This window comes from Vipera berus (genome assembly GCF_964194415.1).
Source record: "Vipera berus genome assembly, chromosome: 2".
Taxonomy (NCBI): domain Eukaryota; kingdom Metazoa; phylum Chordata; class Lepidosauria; order Squamata; family Viperidae; genus Vipera; species Vipera berus.
In genome coordinates, this window is record NC_138203.1 from 199253072 (window position 1) to 199277217 (window position 24146).

The 24146-nt window shown below is 38.2% G+C and overlaps 1 protein-coding gene across 9 annotated transcripts in view; it reads left to right on the forward strand.

Moving 5' to 3' along the window:
• P4HA2 (prolyl 4-hydroxylase subunit alpha 2) overlaps positions 1-17126 on the forward strand; it is a 291582-nt gene extending 274456 nt beyond the window's left edge. For 8 of the 9 annotated variants that reach the window (XM_081316754.1, XM_081316757.1, XM_081316758.1 and 5 more), the window contains 8 exons: positions 572-748; positions 5432-5502; positions 5906-6005; positions 7610-7663; positions 11438-11503; positions 13638-13706; positions 15254-15350; positions 16736-17126. In XM_081316754.1, the coding sequence (XP_081172880.1) occupies positions 572-748; positions 5432-5502; positions 5906-6005; positions 7610-7663; positions 11438-11503; positions 13638-13706; positions 15254-15350; positions 16736-16806 (705 nt within the window). In that variant the 3' untranslated portion in view covers positions 16807-17126. Of the gene's footprint in view, positions 1-571; positions 749-5431; positions 5503-5905; positions 6006-7609; positions 7664-11311; positions 11372-11437; positions 11504-13637; positions 13707-15253; positions 15351-16735 lie in introns of all 9 variants that reach the window. The other variant, XM_081316755.1, reaches the window with a different exon arrangement.
• The last annotated feature ends 7020 nt before the right edge of the window (positions 17127-24146 follow it).

Consider the following 24146-nt stretch of genomic DNA (forward strand, 5'->3'; position numbering starts at 1 on the left):
AAACTTGCAATCTTCGAGCACCCACACTTTTCAAGGTAAGCCATTCCACTGGTAAATTGTTCTCACTGTCAAGAAATTAATTGTTCTTAAAGGTCAAGAAAGAATCAGGACCTCGGAGGTCTTCAAATCCAACCCCCTGCTCAGGGCAGGAATTCTCAAATCATCTCAGACAAATGGCTGTACAATCTTAACTTGAAAAACTCCAGTGATGGAACACCCAGAACTCTGGGAGGCAAGTTGTTCCACTGCTTAATAGTCCTCATTGTCAGAAAATTCCTCCACTCCAGATTGGATCTTCCTCTTATGAGCTTCCACCCATTGGTTTTGAACTGGTACCCTCTTTCCTGTGGGAGCACTTCAAGTATTGGAAGACTGCTATTATGTCTCTCTCTCTCCACTCAGTCTTCTTTTCGTTAAGCTAATTTCGCCGTTCTTCATAAAACGTAGTCTCCAGACCCCCTTTGTCATCTTTTGTGGCTCTTCTCTGCACTCTTTCTCAGCATCTTTTTTGTATTGTGGTGACCAGTAATTCCAAAACTAAAATACTGTATCTATCTGGTGATATTCCTAGACGCCTCGAAGACAGAAGAGGTTGTTTTGCAGATACCACAATGGAAATCGAAATCCTCATTTAATTATAGCGCCTTTTAAAGAAGAAGATGAATGGGACAGCCCACATATTGTCAGATATTACGAAGTCCTATCTGACGAAGAAATAGAGAAGATTAAGGAGTTGGCTAAACCAAAAGTAAGAGTTCATTTTATTCAGTAGCTGAAATTATATCAGCATTTCAATTAATTCGTATAAGCTAATTAAAAGTGAAATTGAATGAATTGGAAATGTCGAGACCCAGTTCCTTGCAAGGGTATGGTTGCTATAATATATTGGAACAGTTTTGCAGCACGTTTGTTATTTGTAGTCATTGAGCCTCTTTATAACAAGAGTTCTGTCTACTGTTCAAACTATATGCAGTCATTTAGCTGGAATGACATATTGGAGTAGGGAACTGTGCTGCCTAAGAAATTAGCAAGGAAGTGAAAGCTTTTAACATTTCCAAGGTTTGCTCTTAATTCTAAACCAAGTATGTTTTATTGTGGTTATTGAAGAAGAATGGTGTCTCACTTGCCCAATGTTTTTTTACTGCACCCCTACCCAGTCTCTACTCATGCTGGCTGGGAATGATGGAAAATGTAATGAACACATCTGGAGAAAGCTGATGTGCCCCAGTATAACTACTGATCAAAGTGTTTTATCTTAACTGAAAACCATTTTAGAAAATATAGCAGGAACTGAGCCTAGGAACTTGGGTTTTTCTACCAAGGTATGATTTTTGATGTGCTTTAGTAGTAGAAAGCTTCTAATTACTTATACCTTGGTAATTATTTCCTTTACTTCCTCCAATTAGTAATTAGAGTAAGCTAATGGTCATATATTGTAATGAAAATAATTATACTAATTCATGAATGAGGTAAAAAGGTGTTGCAGTTGAGTAAGGATTTTTTAAGAACATGGATTTATTTTAAATGTTTCTGAAGTCATAATGTTCATCAATTAGTTCACCTCATTTAATATTCTTCCATGACTTTCATCTCTACAAATGAAAGCATTTTCCTGATGATTTATCGTTACCTTCTCTGGTTCTTAGACATCAGAAGGCCTTGGACTGATCTAAAAGCATGATCATTTCATTTCAGTGCGGGATGTCTAAAAAGAACAAAGCTATATATGAATATCTGCTTCTTTGAAGCCTAGATTCTTTAGATGTTTATCTGATAGATAAATAAAATCTAATATGTTGTTAATTACAGTCTTGGACTGTCCTTAAATGAAACTGTTTTATTGTATTGTACATGAAAATAATCAGATAAAGGTAAAGGTAAAGGTTCCCCCGCACATGCGTGCTAGTCGTTTCCGACTCTAGGGGCCGGTGCTCATCTCCGTTTCAAAGCCGAAGAGCCAGCGCTTGTCCGAGGACATCTCCGTGGTCATGTGGCCGGCATGACTAGACGCCAAAGGCGCAAGGAACGCTGTTACCTTCCCACCGTAGTGGTCCCTATTTTTCTACTTGCATTTTTACATGCTTTCGAACTGCTAGGTTGGCAGAAGCTGGGACGAGTAACAGGCGCTCACTCTGTTACGCGGCACTCGGGATTTGACCCGCCAAACTGCCGACCTTCTGATCGACAAGCTCAGCGTCCTAACACACTGAGCCACCGCGTCCCTTTTTAATCAGATAAATTGGAACAAATAATTTAGCAGTATTAATTGCACTGACTGTATAAACTATTTCCCTTCGAAATACAGATGCATGGTTTTATTCAGAAGTATCAATTGCTACTCATTTTTAAACACTGATTCAAATACACATTAGGTTCCAGGGTAGGCTAAAGTTGCTGTAATGTAGCAATTGATTAGCAATCAAAAGATATTCATCCATATTGTCATGTTAAAAAGTTTGAAATAAGAATTTATTACTGTTGTAGACAACATATATTTAATCCTGAGTTGCCTATCAGATCTAAGAATTTTTCAGATCAGTTTTTGGTGGTGGTATTAAGGTAAAATTTATGCCCAGGATTTGAACAAAAGCAAGAAGGAACAAAACATGAAATTGTAACTAACATGAATAATTCATTTTTTTTAACCTTAGCTTTAGCAATACTAATTTTTGTTGTTCCAATCCCAAACTCAAAAGAGGGAATTTGCTGCTAATTAATAAGGATATTTCATTTTAATTTCTTGCTTTTTAAAAGACAAAATGACAAATACAGCCACATTATTACATATATTAGAAATTCAAAATTGCATCACTTCAAGCAATATTTTAAACTGAGTTTCTGATCCTGATTTTTGGAGCAAGAGCCTGTTACAACAGAATAGCACATGAGTCAGAAATCTGGCATTTCCTTGTGCCAAAAGCTACATGCCAGGCCAAGATAATTAATAGGAATATAAAAAGACCAAAGAAATAATATGGGAAAAATGAATTAAGCATGGGAAGAAAAATGCTAACAAGGGCAATAATTACAAGTGTTGTCTATTAGAATACATAGAGCACATATTAGTGAAGTGGCATTGCTTTAAATAAATATTTGGGTTACAATTAAGTGCAGTTACATTGCCATGATTACAGGCATACTTGCAGTCATGTGGGCCAGATCCTGATTGGTTCACCCAAACTGAACTCTTAGCAAAGTCTTTCCTAAATTATTTCCATTTCCTTCAGTAATCTGTCTCTGGGCTAGCCTCAGGGGGAAAGATATTAGACTTCACGACTCTAACTTTCTGCTCATCATACGCTGCTGTTTCTCGAGGATCTTCAGTAAAAATTAATCACTTCTTTACGATGCAGTCTGTTGTATGAGTATACTAGAAATGCAAGGAAGGTCTGGCAAGGGAAGGCTCTCGGTGGGTTCTTCCACCGTATCCATCTCCGTTTTTGTGCTCAGAGATTCTCTTCCATAGTGCCAGTTTCTTGGCATCTGCACTTTGAAGAGATTTGTCAGCAATAAACCACTTAGGGAGGAAGGAGATGCCAAGAGGGCACCCCAGGACTGCAACGGAGGGGGAGGAAGATTAAGCTTATTTTGCTAAGGATAAATTCAAGCCTGTCTCCTAATACGGTACCATTTCCCTTACAAATAATAGTTCTTTGTTTGCCTTGATTACATGCCAACTAAGGAAAGATGTAGTCATCAAAGTTTTATACATCTTGGTTGGTGTGGTCTGAGCTTGGTTTTTCTCCTGCAGATGTTTCGGTATCAGGTTAAGTATTGTTATCAGTGCTGACACAAGAAGTGAGTTTTGTTGGCTGTTTATATAGAGCAGCTTGTTGCACTGGGTTTTACCCTCTTCTCCTAAAATCCCCTGAGTTCCATACATTCTGGCCTGCTTCCCAGCTTTGAGGCAGTGGTTTTTGCATTACTTTCACTGTCATTACCAACCCATATAGGGTTAAGTGTACTTAACTCTAGCATGGACAGATGGGAGTTCTATAGCACAGGGCTTTTCAACCAGTGGTACGGGTACCACCTGTGGTACATTGGCACCTGGCAGGTGGTACGCGACCATCCTAGAAAAGTGGTAGCGGGGGAGGGGAATGAGCTGAACCGGTGGTAGCACTGCAGAAGCCTGAGCGAGGGACAGCTGGAGCTGTAGGGCTGTCAGGGCTCAGCGGAACCACCAGGATCAGCCCTTCTTCGGGGCTGTCAGGGCTCAGTGGAAGTGCCAGGATCAGCGCTTATTTTGGGGCTATCAGGGCTCAGCGGAAGCGCCAGGATCAGCGCCAGGCTCCAGCTGGAGCTCAGTGCTGATCCTGGTGCTTCTGCTGAGCCCAGAAGAAGCGCCGATCAGCTGGAATGTTGCAGCATCTTCAGGGTCTTGTGATTTACATTCAGATGCTTGGCAATTGATTCATATTTATGATGGTCACAGTGTCCCAGGGTCATGTGAAGTGACCAAAACCTGCTGACCACCCAACAGATGGGGCAGGGGAAATAAAAACCAAACACCCTCCACCCCACCCCCGCTGCCAATCCTCAACAGAAATGCTCACAACAATGAAAACCTCGGAGAGGAGGAAGAGCGCCACCGGGCGGGTAGGCAGGTGTCTTGCTCGGCTGTGGCTTGGGGGGGACTTTTTTCAGTGCCATTGTAACTTTGAACAGTCACCAAGCGAACTGTTGTAAGTCGAGGACTACCTGTACTTCATCACTTTTTTCCTTTTTTTTTTTTTTGGTCATCAAGTTTTTGACTCCTTGCTAGGCGACTGGTGGTACTCGAATGTTGCCATATCCTAAAAGTGGTGCAATGGGTGAATGCTATGGCATATATCATCACATTACAGAATTACAAATAGTTCTCACTAAATAACGCTAATTGGGATCACCAACTGCATCCCTAAGTGACACAGTCAAACCACATCAACTTATGATGATAGTTGCCTCAGTTCCAGGTGCTGTCATTAAGCAGATTCTGTGCAGGGTCATTAAGTACAGTGTCACTGACACTGATGACCACAACTACAAGGACCAGTTGTAAATCTCCTTGTTCAGCGCCATAGTAGTTTTGAATGGTTGCTGAACAAGTGGTCATTAACTGAAGACTGGTATGAGTGAGTAAAATCTATAACCTCACCTCCACCTGCCCCAAACCCCCTGTGGTATGAGCTTGAGCTGTGTGCCAAGGAAAAGCCATCTTTGCCCACTTCTAAACCCTGAAGAGTCAAAAAAATATCTAAAGTGATGAATTCGTTTACCGCTCATGCAATACCTCACTTTTCAGAATGTAGAATAAACTTCAGCTGCAATGCTGCACAAAATACTTACAAGAATCTTTTGGCATGTAAGCATGGAATGCTTGGGAATTAAAACTCAAGCTGTGTTTTTGATACTATTTAAGTTAGTAAATTTTGCATATCTCTTCATACAGTTGGCAAGAGCTACAGTCCGGGACCCTAAAACAGGTGTACTAACAGTAGCCAACTACCGGGTTTCCAAAAGGTAAATTGTGTAAGAATGAATTTCCTCCTCTTTTTATGAATAATTTTAAAATATATTGATAATAAATTGAAACCTTGATATGCATATCATTCAAAACTTGACCAATAATTAAAACTCTATAGAATGAAGAAAAGTTGCAGTGTCTAGGATTTTTGCTATTCTTACTATTTTATTCTTTGGTATAGATTTTATTTATTATTGTTGTTATTTTACAAAAATATAAAACTTACAATTTCAATATGTTATTATGTGATTAATGATTAAAAACTAAACGTTGATTTTTGAAGAAGTGCTATAAATCTTGATCCATCTGAGTGAAGATTGGTGAATCAGTGTGCCTTTTAAATTTCATGAGATGAGGCTTGTAAATTCCTGTTCACAATCTTTTTTTTTCCCCTGCAAGTTCCTGGCTGGAAGAAGAGGACGATCTGGTTATTGCCAGAGTAAATCAACGAATGGAACAAATTACAGGATTAACTACCAAAACAGCTGAATTGTTGCAGGTAAGCATGTTACCGGTTCCCTCCTTTATGCAAGGCCCTGCCTTCTGCCTTGAAGCAGAACTCCATGGAATGTGGTGAACGTGTAATGCTCTGAAAATTATGAAACAAAAAGGGCCCCCCCTCCTCCAAAAAGAGAGACATTGTCTTCAAATTTTGACTGAGATTTTTAGAATTCAAAATTCTACAAATAGTAATGGCTGCCAATAATATTTAACAGGAAGCTTCAACTGTATGTGCAGCACACCTACCCATAATTGCCCCATTTTTAAATCCAGTATCTTATTTTTTTAAAATCAGATCAGCAAAAAACAAAAACTCTACACTTTCCAATCCAATAGGTTCCCATCGGTATTTTATTATACATGACGGTGAAATCACAGCTGCCAATTCCTTAACTGGCATTGATCTTCATTCTCATCGAATTCTTCCCAGGAACCTAGGATGCCATAATGCATCATTTCAGTATATTATTGCTGCCCTTGATGAGAGTCTTGTTGCCCTGGATAAATGTCTTGTTGGTTGTGCACACTATCTCTCTGTGCTGGCCTGCTGCCATTGAGTTTTGCCCACTCGCTCACCCACTTGCTCACCCATTTTGCAGGCTTCACCCTCAAAGCACCCTGTTGCGCCACTTGTGCCGGTTGTGGTTTTGTACCTGTTGCAGTTCCAGTTACATATTAATGTTATTATTATTAGATTTTTATTCCACCTTTTTTTTTAACATAGTCAACTCAAGGTGGTGACCATACCTAAAATTCCTGCCAACAACCCTGTGAAGTGGTTGAACTAAGTATGACTAGCCCAAAGGCAAGCAGATGGTTTTCCTGCCTGAGAGAGGCCTAGATGTCACAGTCTCCTGGTTTCCAGGCCAAGACCTAGTCTTAAGGAATTACATTAAGAATTAATGCAGTTTTTGACTGACAGAGCTTAACAAAGAGCTGAGATTTTAGACTTCTGCACAACTAGAACTTCTACTGCAAAAAAGATGGCGATCAGCTCTCCTCCAATTGCTATTTTTAACATAGCTTAAGAATAAACGTGAAACAATTCAAAAATAAAAAAGCCAGTTTCTCTATAGAGAACTTGGTTACTTTTTCTATCTTGTGTCTCATTCCCTGTGGACAATTCACTGCCTTCTCAAAACTATTTTCTTTTCCTCAGTTTATCCTATGCTGAATTATAAATTGATAAAACCAATCCTCCGTGTGGTAATTAAAGCATCGAACATATTAATATTATACTCTGCATACATGCATACACACATATATACATATACCACATGGAGAATTCCTTGCTATGGATAAAAACAGTTTCAGGAAATTTGACTAGTATGTGACGAAATCAAGTCTTGCTTCAATCATGTTCACGTTCATACTATTTTATCAAGATAAGATCTCTAAGCTATAAACTTCCTTGAAAATCACCCTACTGTTGCCCACATTGCACCAATTCACAGAAACATGCACAGTAATGACAAACATTCAGCATGCAACATTATATTGATGTTTAAAAGCAAAAATACATTTTGAAGGATTACCATGTTTTATTTTGCTTAGAAGGCTTTGCTTTAATTTTACAATATATTGTCCTTTTGTACATTTTAGGTTGCTAATTATGGCATGGGAGGACAATATGAGCCTCATTTTGACTTCTCAAGGGTAAGATTTCAGATTTTATGTAATTTTCCCAGTTACTGTTAAGTATATCTTGATATCTTAAGGGCTAAACTGAAGGTGATGGAAACTCCTGGTTAGTTCAACAGATTTTTTTTCATGTACAAACAAGGATAGGGTGAGACTTATTTGGCTCATGGTTAGAGCACTGAGTTAAAGAAACTGTATTTATCCCTTACTATCCCTTACTTACTGTTTTAAATAGTTCTGATATTTTTTATTTTTTTATTTTAATTCCATTTATATCCCGTCCTTCTCCGAAGACTCAGGGCGGCTTACAAGCTTAGCAGTAGCCTTCATTCTATGTATATGCCTGCTTATTAGGGCTTTCACACACACCCCAAGCGGCATTATTACAAAGTCAGCTTAATTGCCCCCAACAATCTGGGTCCTCATATCATTTCACAGAAAAGTGTTAGCAAGAAAAAAATACATTGAAATAGGACATTGGGTGTGGGATTGACCTTCCCTTTCCACTCTCATAACTGATTTATTCAACTGCCCTCTAAAGCTGCTGGTTTTAGTAAAGAAAAAAAAATTAGGGAATCCATATCATCTTGCATTTGGCTCGCTGGATAACTATGAATAAGTACTAGTATATTCATGGAGACCATTTTTTTCTTACAAAGTATTAAATGATGATGTTTGCTAGGTATGGATTATATTTAAGCATTTATATTTGGAAGAAACAAATCTTAAGGAGAGCACTATGTGTACTTCTGTATTTTTTTTCCTAAATTACTTTCTCTCAATTAGAAAAATCAGTTATAAGTGGTAAGTGATTAGTTCAAAATTGGGTGTAATGTCAAAGAATTCCCCCCCTCAAAAAAATAAAAATAAAATAGGGACCTCTCTCCTGGCAGATGTACATTATCTATCTAATGGCAGGCAATTTTTCTAGTTTTCCCAAACTTGCAGGAACATAAAATGACCATAGCAATTTTTAAATGATATTGATGTATTAAGGAATGGGATTAGTAGGCAGCCTATATTGTGTCTGATGCTTGGAAAGAGAACCTTAAAGTTCATGCATTTTGAAAAAAAGATGGCATTTACAGGCCCACCTTTCATGAAAGTCTCCCTCATAATGGAGATAGGGAACATTTGGTAAAATTAGATCACATTTCTATTTCAGTTTTCTCTAGAAGAAGTCAATTAAGAGTAGCCACCTGTCCATCTAATATATTGTTCAGATTCCAACTGAGAGATAGAGCATCTTTCAAATCATAGTCATGTTATTTCTCAAAGGTTCTGTAACGAAGTTTTTAGATTGTTGAGGTGGTTCCAGTTTTTACATGGTTGACAATTACTACAATTTAGCATTCCCTGAAACAAACTGTGCCCATCTTTGAATATCCAAAGAGGTGTGTGTTTGTAGGTTCTAGAACTGAAGTAAGTTACAAACTGACTGATTTTATGGCACCTTTCTTGATATGTCCTTCCAATTTATAAGTTGTTGACAAACACTGAGTATGATTTTCAAGCCATCTATATTATCTACTTAATAAACATATCATTCAGCATATCTTTAAATATTTTGGTGAAATGCTTTGCTAAAGTCAAGATTATATTTCTAGCATTCCACAAACTGTTATTATGGAAACAACTCAATTAAAAAAATAGTCTCAACAATAGTTTTAACGTTTTAGAGTAGCACTATTTGTTGGCTTTGTTCTTCTTCCCTTCCTTCCCTTTGTGAATAGTAGGGATGTGGGATCATCTCTTACTACATGATAGAACAAACTATTATCTGATTGCCTCTCTGTCAGAACAAACGTTATTACAAATCAGTGGATACTTAAAGCTTCTTTGTTAAAACTGATCTGTGTAAGGGAGGCAACGAAACAATCAACAAGATATTCATTCTTGGATGATATGTAATGCTTGGGATTTTGTTGTCAGCAGCCAAGTTTGAGGAAAGTTAGCAGCTGGATTTCTTAGGGATTTGGACTGGTCCTCCAGGCTCCGTATATAGCACAGGTTATAACTCGAATCCATTTGCTGTTGCTTTATAGAAAGCAGTTGTATAACTGTTGATTGATTGATTGAAATTTATTAGCTATCCCACTCCAGTCAACTCTGAGCAGCATACAAAACTAAAAAACATAAAAATAGTGAGAAACATTAAATCAGCAGGCAGCCCAGACTAAAATACGCTAACAAAATCCAGAAAAGAAAACCAGGTTAAATAATGACAAACATCAGGAGCTACCCCACACTCTCTTCCTTGAGATTGTGGCTGATGCCAAACCTGAAACCCAGATGGAAGAACCCCGTCCTGCAGCCCCACTCAGGTTATGCATGCCAGGTTGCTCTCTCAGTCACAATTAACCGTGGATTGGGCAGATTCACTACACACCAACCTGTCATTCATAGGCATTCATCATTTGCTTATTTGTTTATAGATTCTCCTACACTTGTAAAAAAATTTTTTGGTACTAATCATAAATCATTCTGAAGACTAGTTTTCATGGATTTAAGAGCTGTTATACTGTTTTTTAACATGTTATTATATCTATAAATTAAAAAATTTTTTTTTAAAAAAAATCCTATTAGCTCCCCTCCACCATACTAATGAGACATGGTCTTAAAGTTTCAGGTGTGATAACCAGATCAAAAAGTTTGGGGATTCCTGTGGCATTTATGTGCCATAATATTGATGCTAACTGTATTTTCCAGGAACAATTCCGCATTGTAGTTCTCCAAAAACAGCCTTTGCTTAGCCCAGGGGTAGGCAACCTCGGCTCTTTTATGACTCGTGGACTTCAAATCCCAGAATTCCTGAGCCAGCATAGTTGAAGTCCACGAGTCATAAAAAAGCCAAGGTTGCCTACCCCTAGCTTAGCCGAAAGCATTTTTGCTTTTGTCATCCATCATAGCATAATATCGATAAAGGCCTGAAAGAACATTGCTTTTAATAGAAAAATGTTCATTGCTCATTTTCCAAATACAAAGATCAGGAGAGTTGCTCTGTGGCTAGCTGGGATTTAGTAACACAGCAAGTTCCTATCAGACTTTTTCCGTTCTTGCCTGCTGATCATGAAGGGGAACTGGCACTTTTGATTTCTATTAGCTGCAAAGTGCTCTTTCACTTTTTATAGTGCAAGGAGCGACCATTCAGCCACAGGTTTACCAAATATACTAATCCAATAGCAGAAAAAGGAAGCTGCCAGCATATCTGATGTATTACAACTCTTGTCATGGGGATGATTCATAGAGATCTCAATGTGCTAAACCAAAATGTATTTTGTTTATTTTTGGCTAAGCATGCTGTGTGAAGCCACCCATGGTGGTTTGTAATTTTGACATACAATCTCACAATAGCATATAATCTCAGCTGTGATTTATTCAGAAAGCCATGGTTAAATAAATTATAGTTTAGCAGAGTGTGGAATGAGACAACTGTTAGCTTTACAGACATGTTTTTAAAATATGTTGAGTTAATATGCTATTGCATCTGAGACTTTGACTTAAATCTGCAATTCTGTTCATATACACCTGAGAAAAAGTCCCTGGAACAATTGGGTGGGCCTTGCTTCCATTAAGATTTGTAGATAATCTCCACGTCCTGTTTCCAAAGCAACAAACATGCAATCAATTTGGAAGTTGGGTTAAAGTTGTTGTTTGTTTCAGCGACCCTTTGACATCACACTCAAAACGGAAGGAAATAGGCTAGCAACATTTCTTAACTATGTAAGTATCTTTGTATTCTTCTCCCCGTGCTTGAAGTTTGCAGTTTACTTTTATTTAATTTTGTAGAAAGAGGAACCTGATGTTTTCAAGCGTTTAGGGACTGGCAACCGTTTGGCCACTTTTTTGAACTATGTAAGTATGAGCAGTCTCGGACAAGTAGAGTAAAACTTGTTTTTTTCATGCTACCATCTTAAATGGAATTAATTGCATATTTTTTAGAGATTGTTGACCCAGTGTTACAAGAAATCATAGTACCTGTGGAGATTTAGTTTTCCATATTCTTGCTTCACATATGCTATGAAGTTTAGCCTAATTGTGCAAAGGAAATTAGTGACTAAAATACATTTTTAACAGTGGAGCTTTTTATGAGAAGTGATTTGGGAACGCATTCAATCATTATTATTTGTGCAGCCACAGAATCTGTTCTCATTTTACTTGCCATGACATCAGTGTTAAATATTGCAGCTCTTTCAATCAGGATCTCAGTTTTTTTAGGAAATTTCTTGGAAAATGACTAATAAAAGGCATTACTTTATTCCAAATATGTGCCTGCAGTGCAGTTACTATTACTGGTTCATTAGAATATCACTTCTAATCTGCAATTATGGAGTATTCATTAAACCTACAGGGCATTCATTCAGGCTTAGCTTTCTAAAAACATTGATTCAGAGAAAGAATTGCTGATGTATTTTTGTTTGCTGTTGCCAACATCCAGCTCTAGTCATATTTTTCCATTTTAACTAGAAGATACATGGGCTTAAAGATAACCATGATAAGGCAATTCAGTAGAATCTCCAAAGTAGTATGAAAACAGAAAGAGTTGGGGTATTTCACTTTGAGTTACCATGTCAGAGTTTCAATTTCTTCCTAAAATTTGCAAAATTTCCTGTTCTGTATAATGATTGCATCTCTGTAGAGGTGCCTCATTGTTCCTAAATTAAAACGTGGTAGTTTGGATCCAAATATCTGTTCCATCAGTTGAACAAAATCCAAGTTATAGAATGGGATTTGATTGCCCCTGTTTCTGCTGCAGCTGCCTGTATCACATTGACGTTAGTACTAGTACTAGAAACAGAGTTTACTATATTGTGTAGAACTATAGGTAGAGCTGGAAGTTCATGGACTTGCTACTCTCTTGCATGAAAAACAACACACTTTAGAATCGGAACCATGACATGAAAGTAACAACTCTTTCTCTCATCACTGATGAGAACAAATACGTTTGAAATGATCATATCGGTCTCCCTTTATTCTTTGTTAGCAAGCCAAAAAAATTTACACAAATATGAGCTGCCACTGCTGTGGCTACTGCCTGTAGATGCCCTTGGGCTAGGCTGAAACAGGAGATAAGATTTGTCCCGTGTCTGGGACTAAGCAAGTGTATTCTGAATGCTTAATAAATATTTAACATATATATAACATATAACATATATATAACATATAACATGTATAACATATATATATATATAAATATATATATAAATTTTTATAGGGTTAGGGTCTGGGTTCATGTATTTAAGAAACAATGAGTAATAATTAATTTCTATATTATCATAATCAATATGTTAGTTAATCACTCAATAGTTTTCTTCTTATTAGTATATATTCAATGTTACATAGTACATATTATATATTAGGCAATTTTTCAATTTACTAAGCAAGTGCATTGGCCAGAAGACAGCGGTCTTTACTCTCCGATTAGCAATGTAACCCTTCCAAAATCTGGAAGAGATGTAGGCTGCAGGCTTCAAGCCACATATTAAGGACAGGTGGGTTTGTCCTATTGGTCCCAATTGTGATCAAACACAGTATTTTTTTTACCAAATAAAAGTTTATTTCCCTCTTACATTTTAAAAAATAACTATTTTTAATGCTTATGTCTCTGTCAGATTTTTTTATTCCTAAACATCTGTGTCCACAGGCTTTCTTTCTCTCTTCCTGTTAAAAGGTGTCATGGATGCTCCTTCAAAACTTTGAATGTGGCTCCCATAACCTCTCCAGAGGCTGCTGCAGAATCATAAATTTCTAATGTGTCAGAACGGGGAAATTTATTATGAAATGTATGAGGAGTACAGTAGTCATATGTACTTAATTCAGTTCACATTTTGATGTAAATTAAAACAAATTTAGGTTTTTATCCTGGCCCCACCCACTTCTTAGAATATGGCCTTCATCCTGCAAAACGATGCAAACTCTTGCTGCGTAAGAAAAGGGTTGAGCTGGTCTCAGTGGAAGATCTTATGGGTGTCTTATTTTCCTTTCTCAGATGAGTGATGTTGAAGCAGGAGGTGCAACAGTTTTCCCAGATTTTGGAGCTGCAATTTGGCCCAAAAAGGTAACAGTTGTGCTTGTGTGTAACAAATGGCTTTCCCACTACAAAGGAGATAATTTACTTCAGGTTTTTAACTTTATTTCTTTAAATTCTACAGAATTTTTACCCAGTTAATCATTCAGGATGACAAGATTATTGCAATGAGATATTTGTGGTTGCTATCCATAGATGAGAGCATTCCAGTGGGACAGCACCTCTTTAAATTGTAGGCTGCTTCTTACCTTCTTCTATATCAGGGGTGTCAAACTCGCAACATCACGTGACGTGTTGCGATGTATCGTGACTTTTTCCACATTGCCGGAGATGGGGTGGGCGCAGTTTTGGCATGACGCATCCGGCCTGCGGGCCAGCAGTTTGACACTTCTGCCCTATACTGAACAGAATTTTAAATCTGTCTTTGCTGGAAAGAGTTCTACAATGTGTATTTAAGGAGCTTTATAGGCATTTAATTACTTAAAGGGCTCCATGTAATTTTACTTTCCAATAACAAAACAGGATTTCTTCTCTTTGCTGCATGCCAGCTCTATCCCCTGCCCTAACCCAGTCCTCAAGCAGGTTAGAAATTTATGAATCAAATTAATTAATAATTGTGATGGGTCTTTCATAATATTTCACAGCTTAGCCCAATAAGTAACTCCAGCCAATTTGGTATAATTTTCCTTAAAAATTCCTTTTGTGTCACACTGAAGTCAATGCGACCTGCATCCAAGAGATACTTGTGTTTGCTATACATGCCCTTTCTCTTCAACCAGTAAAAAGCAGTATTGTTTTTTTCCTGAGTTCCATTTCATATGAATATGAGTATTATGTTGGTTTAAAGGGCCTTAATTAATTTTTCTCCAAAGAAAGCCCGTTTTTAATTCTGCAATTGTCAGCACCAAGTTCAGCAGGAATGGAGAGCTTTTTGCCTTAACCCTGCTGCTAAAATAATTTAAAACAACCAATAATTAGGTTATTAATTTGTAGTTAATAGATTTAATACATGTTCAATGATTTGCATGATCCCTATATCTTTGCAGCTTTAAAAAATGTATTGACAAATTAGCTATAATCTTGATTCTCATTAATACAAGAACCTGCAAGAACTGTATGTTCATGCCAAATAGTATTCCTGTCACAACTGGTTATGTATTTCTTCATTTCTAGAGAGCATGGGTTAGTACCATCTTAGTTGTACTTTCTCCCTTAGACCTTGATTAGATGATTTTAGCTGAGTCGTTCCCTCAGCCCTAAGAGGGATATAATGGCAAACCACTCCTGAAAATGCTGCCAGGACAACTGCAGCGACTTCTCCAGGCAGTCACCAGGAGCTAAGGCTGTCTTGAAAGCACACATTTCCTTTTTTCACTTTCCTCCTATATTCAAAGACATTGCCGCTGCACTCTTTTTAAAAGTAGAAATGGGAAATATTGTAGACATATTCCCACATTTTAAGGCAACTAGCAATGAAGGTCCTATGGACTCCCTATTCTTATAGCAGTTTTAAGTTAGATGAAAATGCACACAACACTGAAATTATTTAAGTGAGTAAGGTTGGTTGTTGTTTTCAGGGGACTGCAGTTTTCTGGTATAACCTCTTCCGAAGTGGAGAAGGTGATTACCGAACGAGACATGCCGCATGCCCAGTGTTAGTAGGCTGTAAGTGGGGTAAGTAAAAATAACATCTTTGTTTTGAGAAGCAAGACTTAAGGTTTGTCAAACAGTTAAGGAACACTGGGTTGGTTTTGGTATAGGATTTTTTTATCTTGCAATGACACCTTCCTGGATAATGTGCTCCCACATTAAGATTCCTTTGCTGTTAGCTTATGTCTATAACTTTGACCTTCACTTATAGGATAAGAAAAATAGAAAACGCTATCTGCTATAATAATGACAAGATGCGAGTGCTAACTAGGAAGAACGTAGCATTTCAATGAAATTTTAAAAAGCAGAACATTTGAACATTCAGAGTTCCATGTAGTTGTTTTTAGCATCATTCAGGTAGCATTTAATATGGAATACTCCCTGTATGAGCAATCCTATTAGTTCTCATCTATCGAGGCCCATTGAAGTTCCTCTCAGTGGGAATTTTGTGTTCAGTGCAGCCACTGGCCATAAGAAAACCTATATGCATGTTGTAGGGCCATAAAGTGCCTATCGGAGTAATCATCATGGAGCAATGATGGCTAGGGGAGAAGGATGTCAGGAAGGCTTGTATGTAATAATGCCAGAGTGAACTAAGGGTGATTCTAAAACTCAATTTTTGTAGGAGTCTCATGATCATCTACCTTTCTGCTTATGTAAGGTAATATTAGATATTAAACACTCTCACTTGCATCAGCTCTAGGGGAGTTTTCCTCAAACCGAGTGTTCTCCAGATGCGCAATTGCTGAGAATTCTGGAAATTCACACATCCGTAGGTATCCAAGTTGGGGAAAGCTGTTCTGTAGCCACAGAGCCCATTTAGAAACCTTTCTTACCATTCATAAACTGAGTGGGACTAAAAGAAATAATTTTTTCCTTCTGCATCTTGGGAGGTGAAGAAAATGGACAAAATAAGGTCAAATAAAGCTCTTAGCTACAAATCACTTGTGCACAACTACTCAAGGATTCAACATGAAGGGGCAGATAGGTACATCAAGCTACCTTCCAAGGAGTCACACCCACAAGTACATCATATGAGTATAATGGCCAAAGGTTAGATGTCCATTCATCTGAATCTACATACAAAAACTAGATTTAGAACAGACTGGAGTACTATCGTCAATGTTATGTGTGAGTTATATGTCTGTATGTCATCAAATAAAACTATTCTCTAAAATGTGATGCAGGAAAATTGCAGTTAGGTTTGCTGCTTTTATTAATCTTATACAGTATGCACTGATACCTTTGCATAACTGCTGGCCACATTTTTATTGTTATATGGATTACATTTATCATTTTATATAATTTAAAGTATTTTAGAGTCATACAGTGGCTGAAGATGCTTAGTATGAAAGAAGGCAAATATTTTTATATAAATGAATAAATGTAACAATCCTGTTTTTTAACAGTATCAAACAAATGGTTTCATGAGAGAGGAAATGAATTTTTAAGACCATGTGGTACAACAGAAGTGGACTGAAACCAACCATATTTTCCTTCTCTGCTGTCAGCCTTCTATATTGTTCAGTTCATTTCTAAGAAATGACTTCTACTTTGAAAATGACAGCATTATTTATTGAAGAAAGGCAACATCTCACAAGAAAAGAAGACAGCTCTTTGGACAGTTGGTGCTATGTACTTATACATGGTTACTGTCATTTTCCTTCTCCCTTCAGTTTCTGCAACATCCAGCAATGTGATATGTTACAGATTGGCCATGGAACATTTTTTTTCAAAATGTATATTTTGAAAATGTTACTGTATTTTCTAGGAAGTACAACATCCATTAAACTTTTTAAAAAGAGGCCACGTGTATCGTGTGTATTTAATCTGTGGCAACGGTTGGGATTTTGCCATTTGATCACTGCCATATCACTAGCTATAAGTGGGGAAGAGGAAGCCAAGGTGACGTGGGCACCATAATAGTTAACAGATATCATTTGCTACAGAATTGGGAAGAAGAAATCTCATTTAGAGGAACAACTTGAAAATCGTGGCTTCTGATGAATGTGCACAGCAACATGTCAGCAGGCTTCAAATCATGTGCTGTGGGAGGTGTATCGTGTATATTTGTTGGTTTCCCCCCTGTGGCTACCCCTGTGGAGGTAGACACAAAAATTCAATCATGAGAACTGTATTTCATAGTGGAGGGGAAAAATAACACAACAAGGCAAGGTAAGAGAGAACCTAGCAAATTCCTCTCCCCAACTAAAATGCTGTTCTCTCTGAAGCAAAGGCTGGGAAAGGGAGGAGCTTCAGGCCAGGTATTTAGGGCAGAGATTTCCTTCTGAGGAAGGTAGATAGGAGCCACTGTAGTCCATGAGTCACAGGGTGGCTTTCAATATGTCCCTTTGCTAAGTGCTAAACAGAACCAAAACACAGACACTTTAAACATCCAGAACAATAGTGGTCCCACTCACTTGCCTGATGTCATGATGGTATCATTTCTTTAATCTTGCCATTGCCAAAACAAATATAAAAAATACCCCTAGTGAATGGGAAAAGACGCTTATAAGGCCACGGATCACTAATCCAACCATCCTTTCAGTCATGCAGACATTTTATCTAATCGGTAATGAATTCTCTGTAAAGAACTCTCTTTCTCTGGAAGATTATAGGATGAATCAACCAAGTTTGTGGTATCTGGCTGTCTACAGAATTCCATTGTGTTACAGCTGTTTTTTAAAAAAATAAAAAAATGCAAAAGCATATGAAATAATGTCTTTGCTGTGACTGCAGTGGGCGTGCAGCTTAAGGCAAACAAACCATAAAATGAACTTGGTTTGGATCCATACCACATGTTCAAGTCATGGACTTTTGAAATGCCTTCATGGGGAAAATTAGAACATCTAAAGTGTACAATGGTTCAAATGATTGCTAAAAAAATGATTAGCTGGCAATTCCACTATGCTGTACTGCTTAATTCTTAGAAAATACTTGGAGCACTTGAGAAAAGAGAATACAAAAGTTATTAAACTTTCTTTTGGAGACAGTCAAGACTTTATGTAGATGTGTGTTACTACATTTTTAACTATGACAAACATAACTTTTTGACAATGTAGAAAGTCTTATCTAAATAATATCTTGATAAGCAATACGTATGGCAGTCCACGTGATCTTGCACACCCAGCACCCATCTGTTCCAGCCAGTGTAACTTTCCTGAGAGAGGCAGATCTGTAGAGAAAGGCTATTCTAGGGGTAAGATCCATCCCTGAGAAATACTAGCTTCTTTCTTTGCATTGCTAGTTGGGGGAATTCTCAGTATCCCTATTCATAACATGCATACAGGGCTGGTGGATGGTCTCTGAGTTAATCATCTGCTAAATGATTATAAATTCAAAAACAAGCCCATGCAATGTTCTGTTACAAATAATGCCAGTCAGTGGGTGGGTGTCTGTTTATATTGAAAGGGTTGGGACACACCCATTAAGACAAGCGGCTGCTTATCTGTGATTTATTGAAGAAAGTTATCATTCTCTAGATTCATACAAAATGCTTTTCTGGAGAAACTGCTTTCCTCAGTCGTCCTTGAGCCATGACCCCTGAAATAATAAATGCATTTATTTGACACCCACACCCACCGCCCCTCCCTTTCCCATGAAACTGGGCAAGTCAGTTGGGAATCTTCCATCTGCAAGCTAAGCTTTCAAGACGAGACTCCTTTGACAACTTTGTGCTCTTATCAGTGGTTTTTGCAACAGCCCTGGGGAGTGTCGTACTCATACATGAAGTACAGGAGATGCAGCGCTGGAGTGAGTGTGCCAGCTCAGCACCAGGACGCAGCATGAAGTCATCCTTGCAAAAGTTGGTGCTAGAGAAGAAAAGCCTCCATCTTGGCCAGATCTGTGTGGGTAGCACTTGGGAGCCACTGCTGAGAGCCTAAAGGCTACTGAAAGAGAGCATGATGTCTGTATCCCGCACTCACAATCATGTGAAGTGTTAATACCACTTTATAACGCCTTGGTAAGGCCACACTTGAAATACTGCATCCAATTTTGGTCACCGCGATGTAGAAAAGATGTTGAGACTCAAGAAAGAGTACAGAGAAGAGCAACAAAGATGATTAGAGGACCGGAGGCTAAAACATATAAAGAACAGTTGCTGGAATTGGGTATGTCTAGTTTAACGTGGTGGCTCAGTGGGTTAGGACGCTGAGCTTGTCGATCAGAAGGTCGGCAGTTTGGCGGGTCGAATCCCAAGTGCCGCGTAACAGAGTGAGCGCCTGTTACTCGTCCCACCTTCTGCCAACCTAGCAGTTCGAAAGCACGTAAAAATGCAAGTAGAAAAATAGGGACCACTACGGTGGGAAGGTAACAGCGTTCCGTGTGCCTTTGGCGTCTAGTCATGCCGGCCACATGACCACGGAGACGTCCTTGGACAAGCGCTGCCTCTTCGGCTTTGAAACGGAGATGAGCACCGGCCCCTAGAGTCGGAAACGACTAGCACGCATGTGCGGGGGAACCTTTACCTTTACCTTTAGTTTAATGCAGAGAAGGACTAGGGGTGATATGATAGCAGTGTTCCAGTATCTCAGGGGTTGCTACAAAGGAGAGGGAGTCAAGCTATTCTCCAAAGCACCTGAAAGCAGGACAATTAGTGACAGAAACTAATCAAGGAAAGAAGCAACCTAGAACTAAGGAGAAATTTCCTGACAGAACAATTAATCAGTGGAACAACCTGCCTCCAGAAGCTGTGAATGCTCCAACACTGGAAGTTTTTAAGAAGAGATTGGACAACCATTTGTCTAAAATGGTATAGGGTTTCCTGCCTGAGCAGGGGGTTGGATTAGAAGACCTCCAAGGTCCCTTCCAACTCTGTTATTCTATTGCTCACCCATTCTAACAACAGCTGTGTGGTGGAATCCAGGCAGAACAAGAGAGTTGCTCAAAAAGGCATCATGAACTGTAGTCTGAGAATGATAAAAACTCTGGCTTAAAAAAAAAGAATAACAACATAGTAAGCTTAAATGCTTTAGCTTGTCTGATCATAACGTTCTTGTATCCCACTTAAAAATATTTGTTTTGATGTGGCTGATTCATAAAACTCTGGGTTGAGGGTAGATCTGTTAATATCTGTAACTAGAGCTGTTAGATTGATTTTCACATCCTTTAGAGTAAGTGGGATGATTACTAGATAAAAAAAATGTTGCATGAAGATACGATCAGAGACTGCCTTGCTTCAAATATTATTTTGATTTTACGCAATTTCCTCACTGGCAGAAATAATGAGCTTATTACATAGAGATGGAACTTATTTCCACATGATGGTGTTTGCACAGTGCACTGTTTTGGGGAAGTGCTAGATCTGAGTTACAATATGGGTGGGAGGCTTAGAAAAGGAGCAAGGACATGTTTTCCTCATTTAGACCATAAACAAGCTAAGGAATGAAACAGCGCTTGGAAGAGAAAAACAAAGCTTAGGGCATAGGGATCGGACTCGCTATGAATTTGCAGCACCTGTATGTAGAGTCTTCATGAAGACTACCACGTCTAGCCTCAATTTTCTGTCAAAAAGTAGGACAGACATCAAACTGCAGTTTTTTTTATTTCCTTCTCAGAAAGTCTTGACTTGTGAAGAGATTGCTGTTGCTTCATAAGATGATTAAATCTGTCCTGCTGAAAAAATTTCCTTATTCTCAATGAGTTTTTTAAAAAAGAATTCCAGGAAAATCCCACTTTTTAATGTTGGTTGACGTTTTCTTGGATGTTTAATACTATTATGTATTTAGAGAATCATTTATTGCATTGGTACACATGAGTGCCAATTTTAAATCAAAATGAGATACAAATTCTCAAAATGAGAAAAACTTGTGCAAAGTTGTTTTGGACTCTAAAAAGTTTGAAGTACAGTCAACATTTTGGTTCAACTCTTGGATTCTATAAAGGTCAGGTGATCCTTCTTAGAGAAATGTAGATCTACATTTTGGGGTGAGTTAGAAGCCACTACCTCCCTCCTTTTGTCTTTAAACAAAGTTGTTTCATGTTGAACTATAAAATGGAAATCTTTCATGCCCAATGCTTGATAAAGGTTTCCAAAACAAATTTAGACAAGACAAACGTTCATACTAAATTGCATGTTACCCACACCATTGTAAAAGGCTTAGGGCCAGCTTTCTGATGAAAATCTGGGAGGAAGACATAACTAGGTAAGTTATATAATAAAAACAAAAATAGGCTACACTTGTAGCTAAAAGCACCAATCCCATTTTTTTTGCTATTTGAAACAGTAGGCTAAATATCCACCTCTAGTGAGGTAGACTGCATGTTTGGCAATGGGACAGGAGGCCCTGTAGAAAGTATGATTCTATCTTCCAACACCCAGCCACAATTATTACATATTCAACATCTACTCTGATTAGGGTTGGATGGATGGATGGATGGATGGATGGATGGATGGATGGATGGATGGAAGAAAGAGAAAAGAGAAAAAAAGAAAGGAGGGAGGGAGGGAGAAAGATAGAAGAAAGAAAAGAAAGAAAGGGAGGGAGGGAGGGAGGGAGGAAAAAAGAAAGAAAGGGAGGGGGGTAAAAAAAAGAAAGAAAAAAAGAAAAGAAAGAAAAAGAGAAAATTGTGAAAAGAAACAATGCTCAGAATAAAGAGCCCATAAGAACCAGACTATATATATGTGTTTGGAGTTTTTTTATATGAGTTAAAGTTCGGTAGTTTAAATAGTTTAGGATTGTTTGCGTAAGCTAGATTATGATTGTTTGTATTTTTATACCCTGTATTTTGCTCTGGGAAGCGGGGGGGGGGGGGGGGAAGGGAGGGAGGGGTTGGGGAGGGCTGGGGAGGGGGAAGAGGGTGGGAGGGGAGGGGGAGGTTGGGAGGGTTTTTTTTCTTTTTTTGGTTTGTTAAAGATAAAATGTATTGTAAAACTTTTTAATAAAAAAAAGAACCAGACTATACCAGTCAGTATTCTGATTCAATCTGTGGCAGAAAAAAAGAGAAAGGAAGGAAGGAAGGAAGGAAGAAAGAAAGAAAGAAAGAAAGAAAGAAAGAAAGAAAGAAAGAAAGAAAGAAAGAAAGAAAGAAAGAGAAAGAAAGAAAGAAAGAAAGAAAGAAAGAAAGAAAGAAAAAGAAAAAGAAAGAAAGAAAGAAAGAAAGAAAGAAAAAGAAAGAAAGAAAGAAAGAAAGAAGAGGGAGGGAGAAAAAGAAAGGGAGGGAGGTAAAAAGAAAGAGAAAAAAAGAAAAGAAAGAAAAAGAGAAAATTGTGAAAAGAAACAATGCTCAAAGAGTATTAAGAGCCCATAAAAACCAGACTTAGTCACTATTCTGATTCAATCTGTGGCAGCTTTGTGTATCCACCTGAACAAGCAGTCTTCTGCTCAGAATGCAGAATCTGAAACAGCAATGCCTTATTCCCTTGGGTTATGCTCTGCAACACAAAAATACTTTGCCTTCTATTTTTCTCTTGAGTAATTGCCAAAGGGATTCTGACCAGTTACAGTGAGATAAAAATGTGGACCGATATAGCATAAAGCTTTTGAACAGTCAAGACTAAGCAGACATCTGGTTCCCATTACACCAGGGGTGTCAAACTCAATTTCATTGAGGGCCGCATCAGCATTGCGGTTGCCCTCAAGGGGCCGGGTGGGTATGGCCAGGGTGGGCGTGGCCTACTGGATGGGCATGGCTAGAGCGTACGGCCTACTGGGTGGGCGTGGCCAGCTCCACATCATTTGCCTATGGGGGCCTTGGGCAGGAGTGGGACAGATCTGAGGGTCTCTGGCAGGAGGAGGGTCACTGGGCCAGGGCCAAGGCAGTGGGAGCCGTTCCCTCACTGTTTCCAGGATGGCTTCGCGGGCCACATGAAACCACTTTGTGGGCCGGATCCGGCCCCCGGGCCTTGTGTTTGACATGTCTGCATTACACTATTTAAAATCCTTTTCCATTTATATTACAAAAAATTAAGTGAAAAATAAAGTTATTCTACAACTACTATTATTCTACTACTAAGTGCTGCCATATCTTGGTTACAAAAAACGACCAAATTTTGCAGTTGAGATATAATAGACCTATAAATACAGAGGTGACAGAAACTAGTAGGCAGAAAATATGCAAAGCAATCATTTATACTTAACTTTCCTTCACTTAGCAATCATATATTTTGTGATGACTTTTGTCATGATAGATGCTAGTGGAGAGTTATTATCTCCTTCCCCCTTCCTTAAAAATACTGTTTAAACATTTATTTTGTCCATTATCCAAAATACTTGGGTAACCATTCTCTCAATTTCTCTATGAAGAAATTTTATAACTGATGTCAAATTCAGAGTCTGACAGAATCCTGAAAGTTGTTCTGACATCTCTTTCTTATTTGCAGAAATAAACAATAGGAGAACTAAATTAAAATTTCCAAAGGTTTTTCTTTTGGAAAAACATCTACAGAGGGGAAGTTGTTTAATATCTTGTGGTCTTTGCCACCTAATACCACGCAAATGGAATTATATTTTTCTTTGCAGGCAGTTTTGGTCCCCAGCATTTTCAGCTGATGTTCACTCGCAGTAAGAACTGTGAAAGAGAGCTGTTGACTCATTCCTGCCTAAATGAGTAGTGTAAATCAGATTATAGTATATAAACTGAAGAGTAACTGAACTTCTAACATTGAGAAATGGAACATTTAATCTCAGTGATCAAGAAAATGCACTACTTACAGTAATAGGCAGGAGATTGCTGTGATTGCCATCCTGGAAAACCACAGAATAGTAGGACTGTGGAAATAATGAAGATGTCATTTTAGGGTTTGCACTTCAGAAAAGATGGGTTTTAATGGAGATCCTATGGAAGAATTTTATTTTATTTATATCCTGCCTTTATTAT